The sequence below is a fragment of the Falco naumanni genome, chromosome 14 (assembly GCF_017639655.2).
Source record: "Falco naumanni isolate bFalNau1 chromosome 14, bFalNau1.pat, whole genome shotgun sequence".
NCBI lineage: Eukaryota > Metazoa > Chordata > Aves > Falconiformes > Falconidae > Falco > Falco naumanni.
In genome coordinates, this window is record NC_054067.1 from 16,512,889 (window position 1) to 16,526,126 (window position 13,238).

Consider the following 13,238-nt stretch of genomic DNA (forward strand, 5'->3'; position numbering starts at 1 on the left):
TCACCCACTGCCATGCAGATGCTCTGTGGGGAGCAAAATGTGCACAAGGGGCCCAAAAAATGATACGGGAGAGATGTGGTGGGGAGAGATTTCGTGGAAATGGGGCATTTCTGGCAGAGACACTCCCGTAACTCTTCACATAGGTGCCACAGTGTGGGACGCTGCCACCCCTCACACCCCTCAGCCTCCGGTCACACGCAGGCACGACTCTGCATGCTCGTACCGGTAACTTGAGCAGAAAATCCTCCTGACTGAACCGAAATCCAATGTCAGTGAAGGTGCGCTGGAAAAACCCCGTGGGACGAAGAACCATCACTAAGTGCAGGTTCCCTGGGAAAGACGCCTGCAAGGAAACAGAGACAACGTTTAAGATGGGGACATGGCAAGTCCAACCAAATGCCTTGAAAAGAGGGGAAGTCATTTAGATCTTAGCATTTTTTTTTTTATTGCCCCGATAGCCTTTTCTTATTTTCAAAGCAGGATGGAGATGCTGTAAGTGGTTTAGCGATACGGGACGTAGCTGCAGGAGGATTGACCAGTCCCGCTTCCCTTTGGAGCAGACAGGAGTTTAGCCATGCACCTTGGAAGGCCACCTATTATAAACTTTAATATTCTGTCTTGTGTTCAGCATTATAAATCGCAGAGCGAAATTACCGTTTACCAGGGAACAGAGGGCTGGAACATCGAGAGGAATGACAGACATATTGAGGAAGCAAAATTTATTGCCAAACTCACTAATCACCCCATAACTGCACCGAGCATGCTCTTCTTGTCCGTGGTAATTACCAGGCACCATTTAATTTGTGGTAAGAATTTGAAATTTCCTGTCTATGCTGCTGGAGCCTTTTTTCAAGCATATGGTTGGCAGGTGCATTTAAATAGATCTGTGAAAAGGGTGCTTGAGAATGAAAAAGAATTTTTAAGAAAGCAGGAGTCATATCATTAAATTATGGATAAGTGCATGATGCAAAGCACTGAGTTAATTAAACATATGATTTACTCCGAGATCCTGCCAGGCCAGGTTATGTTTCTCCATATATTCCTCCTTATATTATAATCCTTCATGAAACACAGTAGTAGTATCTATACCAAGGGTGAGAGTAATGAACGTGTTTAGGTATTTTGCACTGCAGGGCACTTAATCTATGCCTTCGAAACAAAGATTGCTCCCATAAACCTGCATCAAAAAAGCCACGATTTACAGTTGAGATCCGACATCCACGAACTGCATTGCAACTCATTTGCTGTGCGCTTATTTATTATTTTTTTTTGTGTAGGAAAGGTCAGGTTGTGGCTTCCGTTGCCCACAGTCCCACTTAAAAATGGACAGTGAGTTTTATGATCGAATAAGCCATGTAAATTCAATATATTGATCCACTGTTATTTTTAGTAGGAGCAGATTAAAAAAAAATTAACGTGAATAAAGTGCCAAACTCATACCCTTTGGAAGTCAACAAGAATGGTGCCAGGGACAAGGATTTGGTGTTAGGAACAAGAGCAAACCATTAAATAATGGAGACGCCTGTGCTGGCTGCAGTCCCTGGGCGCTGCACCGCCGCCGCACAGCACCCGGTGAGCACCCAGCGCCCCCGGAGCGGCTGCCAGCCCCCGGCACACAGCGATGGCTACAGCCGCGGGAGACCCCAGGAACCAACACCCAAGCCCATCAAACTTGCAGATGGGCCAAAGATCTGAACCTGGCCATGGAGTCACCAGACCTTCGCAGCTCTAAACAGGTCTTGACCAAGAAAGCATGGGCGAGAGGCTGGAGGAGATCCAGATTCAGCTCCCTGCTTCCATGCCTGTTTAATTAGTTCTACAAGGAAGATCTGCTCTCCTGCAAGACAACCCCAGGCAGGCCCTCCAACGCCCAGCTACTAGACACAGCTCTAAAGAGGAAATCTGTCTTGGAGACCCTGCGCAGATCAGGATTCTTAACGTGACTTTCTCATATTACTAGAAAGAAAACCATCCACAGGCTACTGGATATCTCCAAGGAGTTGGAGTGGTTCCTCGCTTTGAGGAGAATCTCTGCCTGGGATGCAGAAAACCTTCGCTGAGGAAAGCACCACCAGAACTGGCACAGGTTTGTAGACGTCTTGAATGAACTGAAAATTTATGGCATCAATATTTCACTGGAAAGTCTCTGGCAAGCTCAACACTCATCCTCCAGCGTGTCCCTGAGAAGCTGGCTGCCTCTTCCACCACACCGGCTCTCCGCTGGACCCAGCAAACGCTGCTATTGCTCTGTCCAGGCCTGTTGGCTGACCTGGCTAGTCCTTGACACTCTTCATGCTCCAGCACGTCCCATGGCACTAGGACGTCCCAGGAAGAGACAAGGCAGCCTGCGTTCACGGCAATGTCCTGCCTGCCCCTGCAGAGCTGAGTCCATCATCTGTCACTCCCTCACGCTCTCCTTTATGTCCATGTTTGCCTCATTCTACATCCTGGTCATTTCCCAAGGGACATTTCTGTGCAGACAGGACAACAACAGCATCCCCCAACAAAGTTTCAAAGATATCACCGAAGAGCCACCACGAGCTGCAAATCTCAAAGGACAGGATGCTTTTGCTCCGGACAGGCCCTGCATCCCTGGCATTAATGGCTCACGTTGACTCGAACCAAAGCCTTACGAGGCCAGTGGTCTTACAAGGCTTTAAAGGAGCTCAGAAGATGCAATTTTAGGTCCTTCTGCATGCTTATGAGTCCATTGGACATGAATCCAATATCCAATGGTGAAGTCCCACAGACTCTGGGGAAAGTCACTGTTTCCAGCTCAGAAGCACAACAGTATGTTCAGGCTGCTGAACTTTAGGCTCCTACCTCGACCTCCTCTGAAAAATGCATCAGGAATATCTTTGAGAAGATGCATCCTCCCTCGGTCCTACCTCATCATCCCCCTCCATCCCCTGTCCCTTTAATCCTGTTCGGCACTTCCAGCAGAGATGAGCTTGCTTTGCCCCCTCCTACTCCTTCCAGTCCTTTTGACGTGCACTCTTCGTGCGCAGAGCAGGCTCCCTGGAGGAGAGGCCTGGGTCTCCAAACCACCCCACCCCATGGGATCCTGCAGGCTTGGACCATCTTGTTCTATGAGCCCTTGGCAGGAAACCCATAGCTCTAGCAAGATGGACCAGCAATCAGGAGGCAAGCGGAGCCGCCTGCCCAAACTCCATGCAACAGCAATAAGGTGTGCGACACCTCTCTGAGGGCAAAGGTGCCTTTGACCACCTTGGGTTTTGTGGACGCAGGGTACCAACATGTTCCACACAACATACAAGAAGAGACCATAAGCTGGCGTTCACGTCCTTCTGCCACAGCCACCACAGGGGCAAACTCTTCTTTGATACAACTTTATGCCCCCCACACAGACAACTGTACCCCTTTTGCTCCTTGACACGTTTCACCTCAGAAGTAGCTGGGTTTCCAGGACAGGTTTCCATTCAGTTTAGAAAGCATTTGAGGATTTTTCAGCTGATCTTAGACACATAGGATCAAGGTCAGCACTTATAAGCAGCTACAGAACAAGAACTACAGCTTTGCAAATGATACCTAATGCATTTCAAGCATGGAAAAAACCAAACAAGCCCAAAAGTAAGTTTGCAGAAAGACAGCCACCAACCAAACCATGTCCCGTGCCCTTTTACAGACTTAAGAGAAAAGATGAAATGTTATATATATATATATATATATATATAAAAACAAAGACAGACCAGTAATTCCTCAGAAATAGCATCCCTGAAGGAACTGTATCTTTCGTAGTCACTGTTAGAATTCCAATTTTTCTAAGGGCTGAAGGGTAGATAAGTTACCTGCAAACTGAACTCTAATGATACTGAAGGTACTGCTGGGAAAAAAACCTTCCTCGCAATATATTCAAGAAAGCAAGGACAACAGGGCCCTCAATCTTGCCTTATGTTTTATCTTATTATTTATAACGCTACAAAGAGCCTCGTGTGTTTGACAGACTCGGGTTTATGTAACAGAAGACCTGAAAGAACCCTTCGCTATTCCCCTGCAGCACACCAGGGAAGGCAGGAAGCTATGGGCGCAATTCCACTAAATCAGGCAGTTGGCAACATTTCCCTACGAGAAACTACCTCGCCGGCCAAAGCCCATGCTCAGAGCATCCTTCCCCTTCAGAGGACATGAAGGCACCTGCCCTAAGGCCTCGGTTCAGCAACTTGTTTAACCGCACGCTCAGCTGTAACTGCGTACAGAGCCCCCACATAACCAGCACAGACAACCCGGGCTAATAAAGCACAAGGAAGGGCACGCGTGGAGAGCATCCCCGTCATTACCTCCTTAGTGAGCATCTCACCCCGAGACATTTAATGTCGGTTTTTTCCTAATTTTAGGAATTCCGTTTTCAGGGAGCGTTCTTCCCTGCTGCTCGCTGGGGCATTCGTGAGGCTGGATATCAATAAGCATAATGGAAACGCAGGATCTGCCCTAAGTTTGTTGGTGAGCCCGAGGCCAGCGGTCCCCGTGGAGTTACCGCCTCCCTGCCGTCCCCCGCAGGGAGAGCCGGGGACCCCCACTCGGCATCCCTGCCCCAGACCCCGCCCGCACCGCCGCGGCGCCGCGACCCTTCCCCGGCGGCTGCACCGCTCCCGGCCCCCGGCAGCGCGCCCGGCCCCGCACCGCGCCCGCCACCCCCGCGCCCCGCCGCCCCCCCCGCCCGCGGCCGCCGCAGCGCGCCGGGCCCGGCCTTACCGCAGCGCCGCCGGCCCGCCGCCCGCCCCGCCGCGGGCTCGCCTCCGCCATCGCCCGCCCCCCGCTCCCCGCTCCCCGCTCCGGCGGGCGGCACGGCGCGCAGCCCCGGCGGCCGGCTCCCGGCGGGCAGCCCCGCTCGCCGCCCCGGCGCCGGGCCGCTGTTTAAGGTGGAACGCCCCGCTCAGCCCGCAGCCGGGCCGGCGCCTTCCCGCGGGGAGCGGATCTCCCGCGCCCCCCCCGCCGCCAGCTCGAGGGTGCGGGGCGGCGCCGTGCGGGGCCGGGGCGGGGGCGGCGGGCGGGGAGGATGCTCCTGCCAAAACCGAGCCCGGGCCCCGGCTGCAGGGCCCGGCCCGCCCAGGGCAGCGCTGCCCGGCTCAGCCCCGCTCGGCCCTGCCGGCGGAGGCCGCGCAAAGGGTTAAACGAAAACCCGTGCGGCCCGGTACCGAACTGCTCCGGATCAGACGCACAACCGCAGAGCTGCGATGGCATCTACATGGGCCGAAAAAAATAGGACGCTCTGTTTTTCACATTCAGCTTTATTTGCGCTTCCTTATGCCAGAATTACACACAGATAGAAGAAAAAAGATATTTTTTTTTTTAATTGCAGCACGGGCATATGATTGGGAAGGAAATCAAGGTTTAACCTTTAGTGTCAGCTGCGCAAAGGCAAGTCCTGTCAAACGCCTCCTGAACACAGCAGCCCTCCAGGGCCAGACCCTTTCTGAAGGCAATGCCCGAGCCTCCAGCTGCAATGGACACAGGTCTCCTGCTGCTCACCCCTCTGCGCACAGAGCACCCCCACCGCATCTGCACACACAGCCCTGGCACCGCAGGCAAAGCCACTTCTCTACAGGGACGCGCAGCGCATACAGGGACACAAACATAATACATGCTCAAAGGTCACACAATAATTGCATTTTTCTTATTAAACACAAAATGAGTGACACTTCAGTAGAAGCTACAAATTAGGGCGGGATTTTTTCACCGCTGCCACTTCCAAACTACGCAAAGCAACTACATCATCCTTAAAGGATGCTCTTCGTACTAGCACCTGTTCAAACAGTGGCGGCAGAATGGAATTTTGATGAACACTTTAAAGAACTACTTCTTAAATGCTGCTTCACCTCTAATGGTATGGTAACCATACTTGGAAATTCAGGTTATCACATTTCAGAAAGTCAGAACCCAAAATATCGACAGCAGTATCTGGTGCACACTGCAAAAAGGTAACCCTCTCTTCCCAGGGCACCTGTCAGCAAAACACCATCAAAGTCAGACATTCTTAACACCAAGTTCAGCTGTACTAGTATTAACTACTTAAAACAGTGTTAAGATCTAACTTTATCAAATCTAACCAGAATCAGGTGAGAGCTTTCCTTCTCAGTACATACCTCATCAAGTTTACTTCATCCTCTATCAGACGGATCAGTGTCCTTAACCGTTCAGTAATTGTAAGCAGAAACAAAGGCAATAATAATACACCCAGAATATCTTCATTGACTTACCCACATGGCATGGTCTGGTTTGGAAAGCGTTTACCAATTAGCTCCTACCTATCCATGCATCTATAAACATGACTTTTCTGCACCTGCATGCACTACCATAATACCATGCTCTCCTAAGACACGATGCATTGCTGAGTTGCAGAAAGATTACTTTTGAGGTATGTTCAGATGGGTTATGTGCTAATGGTGCGTAGCACATAAACATGTATAACAGATTTAAAATACATGAAGGCATACATACACATTTAAAATAGATTTTCCACCCATGCCCACATACAAACGCTTGTGAAGTTTGCTTTAAGAACCTAGCACTTTCAGTCACTGACAATTAGGTAAAATACAGTCTCACTAATAACAAGTGTCTAGAAAGAACATGAAGCCAAATTTCCACCCATCAAAAGCATAGAACATGGCACAAAACACATCTGAACCACTATGAAAAAGCACAGAAAACAAGCAAATGAATGAGCTAATACTCAAAGAGTTCATTTACGCACTCAAATGGGGCATGGAGCTATGCCTGAATTAATTATAGGGCCATAAAACAAAATACTACCTAGAGAGAAAGCACTAGCATCACTGCTCCTGGTTCCCAGCGCTTTCTGAAAGTGGTACATAATGGGCACGATGACTTATTACATTAGAAGAAATGAACATTAAAGAGGACTTACTGCTATTTTTTGGAGAGTCAGTTTGACCGACGCCCATGTGTCCAATCTTCTATCCAGGATTAGGATAAATTTGGTGTCGGACTCATGTCGACTACGAAATAAGAAAATACCAATAACCAGACAACCTTTTGAGGGAATGTGACTCCGCTCCCCCCCCCAAAAAAAAACAAACCCAAGAACATGGAATGCAAACCACATTTTGACATTTCCACAATTGCTGAAATGCCCTATGAAAAAAATTCCCTGAGCAGACTCCAGCAAGAAATTTGGGAAGCCCACCTTCAGTAAGCTGAGGGTGAAGCATCACCTTTGAACTGCATGGGAGATGGAGACAACAGGTTGCCCTTGAAACCCTCACTGGTCTTCAGAAGGACTTTGTGGAGGTCAGAGGCAGCTGTGCTCCTGCTGAGCAGCTCGGGGGTGGCCAGCAACCAAGCGATGACTTGTTTTGGTGCAAGGCAAGCGAGGTGACACTGAGCCAGGGAAGGGTTATGCCAGCTTGGCAGGGGGAGAGGGGGAGCTGGTGCTGAAATAGGCTGTCGGGGCTTCCCCAGCACCTCCCGGGCCTGCTGGAAAGGAAGCAATTGCTAGGAGGCACTTTCCAACACACTCGGGTTTGCTTGGCAAGCACAGGCTTCCTGACATCCCTTTTGACACCCAGACCCTTCAAGTTCCTTTGAAATCCCCAGTCTCACCCGGCGAGCCAGCAGTACCAGGGATGCCCAGTCTGGCAGGTGACCTAACGTGCAGATGAGCTCCTGTCCGTAATTCACACACCGCCTGCCCAGGCTAGCTGGGCAGAGCTCCGCCAGGCACAAGGCGTGACAGCACACACTCCAGGGCAGTCTGCATTACAAACTGGAATCACGTTTGCACATAAGTAAGGGTACGCCAGCTTGGAACCAAGTCCTCTGATGTGAGTGTATTTACAGGATACTCAGGTCATATTTACAGTATTTATTTTGCAGATGCTGAAACAGGATAGCCGTGTCCCACACCACCCTACCCAGGCGTCTCAGTGCCGTGGAGAGGCTCCCAGTACACATGCTGGCTCTTGAGAGCTGGGTCAGGTATCTGCGCTGGGCATGGCCCCATGCAAGCAGCGTCTTCGGTAATTCTTGTGTTTGGCAAGCAAAACCACATGGTGGATTACTCAGAACTATTACATGGCAGACAATACTTGGCAACTTCGCTACAGAAAAAAAAAAAAAAAAAAAAGACACCCAAAGCCAGTGCAGGAGCTTTCATACAATGCACATCTTGCTGCTTTGGTCTGTTATAACCACACTTTTGACCAATACGTTTAAAAGCAATTATCAGCTAGCCTGAGGAAAAAAAAAACCAAACCAACCACTAAAATTCCTTTTGGCTCATAAAAGCAATTGACTGAAGATAGGTAGAGGTGCCCAACTCCCAAACTATCCTACAAATACATCTTATGGATCTCCAGTGCCACACCCAAAGAGCAAAGGTTCCATGCAAAGGTATACATGGCCATTGAGGTGCAGCAGAAAAGAGCAGAGCAAACAAATGTCCTGTCGCGCCCAGGGGTCGAACACAGAACTTCTGCAGGTAATAAAGCCTGAGGTTACACATTATGAGCCGGATCAGGCATGGCTTTTCTGCCAAAACCTTTTCTAGCTAAAATAGTTTTAGCAACATGAGATGGTTCTGCAGGTTACTGCCAGCTCTGCTCAGCCCCACCAAGAGTTAAATGACCCAGGCAGTGGGAGCGTGGGGCAAAAGGATTCTTTTCTTCAAGGTAAAAATAAAACCCTTTGGTTTTTCAGCACACCCCAAAACTCTAAAAGGTAGGTCTCTGCCCTTTGAGAAACAATTCCCCAACTGCCCATGGTATTTCCCCAACAGGCTGCAACTGGGGAAAAGAAAAACAATAAAAAAATTAATAGCATTTACACAGCACTGCTCTCATCATAATAAAACCTGAAGAAAAAAACCCAGAATCCAAGTAATTTAGAAAAGGCAGCCAGACTGTAGTGCATTGTCAGTTAATAGAAGTACGCCAAAGTATGCCATTTACTCAGGACAAGGTTATATTCAGACAGTAGCCTCCAAGCATGCTAATTTACTTTTATCAGCTCCCTTACAGACACAAAGAAGAAAGTTCCCAGCTGTCCAAAAGCCTTGAAACCTACTGTGGGAAATTTTTAACTTATTCTGGGGCTAGTGGAGCAAGTCTGTGCCTATTTGCAACCCAGGCCTTGCAGGTTTATCAGATTTCCAGTCCTGCAACGTACCTTGCAGGCCGACAATAAAAATAAATCAATGCTTTCTCACCGAGGCTGCAAGGGGTGTTCATTTGCATCCAGCAGCAGAAAGATGAAGACAGTTAGCCAGATCGAGGATTCTTTCTCTCTGGGTGCTTGTTGTCACTTTGGTGGGTTTTTTTCTTAACCTTAATTTTGTACGTGTTGCAGAACGCACCAGACTAAAAATAAAGACTTGGGATGTTTTGCAGGAGGACCTGAAATCAGATCCCAGAGTCTGAAGTTGTGAGATTTATCACAGGAGTGAGACACTCCTTGTGGGATCAGGGCATGCCGTCAGGACCCGCTGCCTGATACTTAAATTCAGAGATACTTCTAGTCCACAGCACCCTTCGCTGCGTTACTACTGCGTGTTATCAGCCATGGCTCTAAACTTGGTACTTCATGTCCCCATCTAAGTGAAACATGGCAGAGCTTGTCTGAATACCGAAAAGCTGGAGGGTTAAAGAAGACTACACCAGACTGGACTGTTTCAGTCAGGAGGGACCTACAACAATCACTTGGTCCAACTGCTGGACCAGTTCAGGGCTGACCAAATGTTAAAGCATGTCGGTAAGGGCACGGTCCGAATGCCTCTTAAACACCGGTGGGCTTGGGGCATCAACCACCTCTCTAGGAAGCCTGATCCAGTGACTGACCACCCCCTCGGTGAAAAAACACTTCCTCATGTCCAGTGCAAACCTCCTCTGGAGCAGCTTTGAACTGTTCCCACTTGTCCTATCGCTGGATCCCAGCGAGAGGAGCTCAACACCTCCCCCTCCACGTCCCCTCCCCAGGAAGCTGTGGCGAGCACTGCGGTTGGGGTCAGCCTCCTTTCCTCCAAACCAGCCCAGCGCGAAGCCCTTGGCTGCTCTTCCCAGGACATCCCTTCCAGCCCTTTCACCAGCTTAGCTGTCCCCCTCTGGACACACTCAAGGACCCTCACACCCTTCTTACAGTGGTGGGGCCCAGAGCTGCACACAGCGCTCAAGGTGAGGCTGCACCAATGCTGGGCACAGCAGGAATTTTTCATTTTTCAAAGATAGCATTATTTTTCTTTTACTTTAATTGGGACAGTTTTTTTCTAATAACAATCTTACATGGACCATAACTGACTTCAATTGTTCGGTTTGTTTTGTTTTTTTTTTCTTAAAGCTTCTACTGAAGTTCTGACTTGCATGGAAGAAATTAATTATTCTAAGGTACACAAAAGATCAGTATTTGCTGCAAAGTCTACACTGTCTTTAATGCAAGCCTGGCTCAAGTGCTGCTTTATCACTCTTACAGCCTCCTTTCTGCAAGTCACCAGGATCTGTCACACTTACCTGTGCCCTCCTTCAAGCACACCATCACACAGGGCTGTTGCAGGCAGCCCACCATGCACATTTTCAGTTGGATATGCAGACTGTGGAAGGTGGAGACCTGCTCCTTATTTTCCTGTACAGCTCTTCCACAGGCACTTCCCACAGCTGCCTCCTGCCTGCAGCATGGTTCCCAGGAATCCTAAAGTAAAATGAACTTGCCTACAAGACTCACCTTCCTCCTGGGTCTGTTATTAACGCACTCACACTGCAAAGCCAAGAGTAGCTTACAGCATCCATCTCCTTTATCTAACAATTATTTCCAGGAGAAAAATGCTTCATGAAATTCAGCTTCCCAAAATCCTACAAACCTGACGCCCCATGAGGTTTCCTCAGACCAGCGTCAGTAGGACAGCACGCAGTCCTTGCTACCGACTGCGTAGGAAAGGCACTGCATGCGGGGTCTGACCTGCCCGTACCCATCCACAGGTACGTGGGAGGGAAGTGTCGGTGCATCCACAGCTAACTCTGACACGCAGGTCAAACTCTGACCTCTTTCAGGGACTTTCTGGCTGATCCTGAGCTCTGATCCTGTGATGTGATGCCACTGAGGGACATGTACCCAGGGGTACCAGAGCTGACACACGTCTTCCGCCCTCACCTATATGATGCTTTTCCTTGCTCCCCAACACCACAGCCTTTTCCACTCCAAAATGTTAAAAAGCACATGTTTTTAAGATGGTCAGGTGTTGAGGCAGGCTGTTACGGTGGCAGGAGGAGCCAAGAAGCATGATTAAAGTGGTTTTACTAAAAACATGCTGAACACGTTTGAATCACCAGCAAGCTCGCAGCTCTCATTAGCTTCTTGATTGAGTTTGACCTATTACAGGGACAGCAAGACTGCTCATCACGCTAATGCTAGGGTGTTCACAGCCATATGAAATAAGAAGCCCTGGAGAAACTGGGCAGAGCTGGGAAGTGCAGATGCACAGAAGAGGCTGCCTGCACAGCGTGGAGGAGAAACCCCTGCGGCCAGCACACACCATGGCGCGCTCCTGTCCACGCTGGGACAGTGCTCTGCGGGCCAGGAGCCCACACACCTTCAGAGTCCATCCAAAAAGAGGACAGTGGAATGAAAGGCTCTTTTTTTTTTTTTTCCTGCAGAGGTGGCTAAACACACGGTATTTCTTCCCAGGCAGCTGTCGATGGAAAGCTCCCATGTAGCTGCTGTCAACCTGCTCTCCCTGCAGGAAGAAATTTGCCAAAATGGGCATTATTCAAGGAAATTAAGCATTCCAGGTAACTGAGTCACCAGGCTCAGCAGCAAGAAATAGGAGGGCCATTAATCTAAGCATACAGCCCTGTATGTGGCACGGGCAGGCTGTCAGCTGCTTAACCCCGAGCCAGAGGTGGGTAATGGGAGCTGCAGCACGCTGCTGAGCCATCGCGGGTAATGGGGACCCCAAACGGTTTGTGCCTGTAATTAGTCTCTTCCTCCTGTTACATTTCTCTCTCTCCACAGTAATGACGCTCTATTTGTACGTGTCACAATATTATTCTGCAGTGGCATGGCATATTTCAGTGGTGACGCATGTCAAAGCTTCAGGAAAGCTTGCTGTTAATTAAAAACTTAATAAACTAAATTTATGATACATGCAGGTTGACAAGTCATAGGGGTGATGTCCACTTTTTACTCTGCAGTTAGTGGCACATAAACACCACGCCTGGACACCGTAAGGGCTTGCATCATTCATCTTCTCCCTCCTACTTGGTCTGAGGGCTGAAGATGCCCCTCACCTCCATGTGTGGCACCGTCCTGAAGATCCCCTGCTTGACCCAGGCAGGACCAACACCTCTGCCCATCACAGGCAAGAGCTAGAGGGGAGCCACATACCTCGGGACTGATGTTAGGTATGTTAAGACTTTAGATACGATCTCCTCGGGCACCTCGTTGAAGCGAGCGTTATCGGGAAGGGTGATAATCCAAGCCTTGTCTTTCCCTCGGCCACCTGGAACAAAGACAAGGATGCTTCCCTGGGCGTGCTTTCGAGGAGAGCCAGCACCAAGTCCAGGTCCACCAGTCAGGTCAGAAAACATGCTGCCATCACCACAGAGGCTTTTTTACATTACCAGAGAGCAAAATCAGGCCAAATCCTGCCTCTGATTTCAAGTCCAACACACACGCATAGGTGGTAGAAACAAACATTGGGTACCAGATATTGCCTTTTATTTACTGAGCATACTTTACATGGGACAGCAAATGAAGTCAGAAATACAAGGATAAATCATCACACTGGTCTGGAGCCTACAGAAATACATTTCAAAGCAAAACGCTTGTTAATGTGTTGAGCATTTGAAGGTAAGAATATTTTACAGTATGGCTTGAGACAGAAACCTAATATGCTCTTTCAAACTGCCTCAATGTTTTATTAACAACATTTCTAGTGGCACTGGAGACTACCTGATGGATAATATCCCGTGCGGAGTATCATTTAGCCAAATAGCATGGAAGTTCATCTGGAGTATTTAATTACCACATGGACAGACCCTGGAGAAGTTCACTGTACTCACCAGAAAGAAAAGCAAACTCTTTCATCAGGTCATCACTGATGTCCTTTGCACAGATGGGTATTGCGGTTTCTGGAAAAAAGCAAAAGCAGCCGTCAAAAAGGAAGGAAAAATCCACAGCAAACACGTTTATCAATGTTTTAACCCATAGGTGGGACTTGAACCAAACGCAGCTTCCCTAAATCATACATGAAATTTCCAAACAAAAGATAT

The 13,238-nt window shown here is 48.9% G+C and overlaps 1 protein-coding gene across 2 annotated transcripts in view; it reads right to left on the reverse strand.

The window, feature by feature from the left end:
• The window catches only part of MCF2 (MCF.2 cell line derived transforming sequence), a 62,495-nt gene that overhangs the window by 36,450 nt on the left and 12,807 nt on the right, over positions 1–13,238 (reverse strand). The window contains exons 2-5 of one of the 2 annotated variants that reach the window (XM_040614304.1): positions 13,029–13,097; positions 12,352–12,466; positions 6,890–6,980; positions 224–343 (exon numbers count right to left, since the gene is read on the reverse strand). In XM_040614304.1, coding sequence (XP_040470238.1) covers positions 224–343; positions 6,890–6,980; positions 12,352–12,466; positions 13,029–13,097 — 395 coding nt within the window. Of the gene's footprint in view, positions 1–223; positions 344–4,713; positions 4,811–6,889; positions 6,981–12,351; positions 12,467–13,028; positions 13,098–13,238 lie in introns of those variants that run through there. The other variant, XM_040614305.1, reaches the window with a different exon arrangement.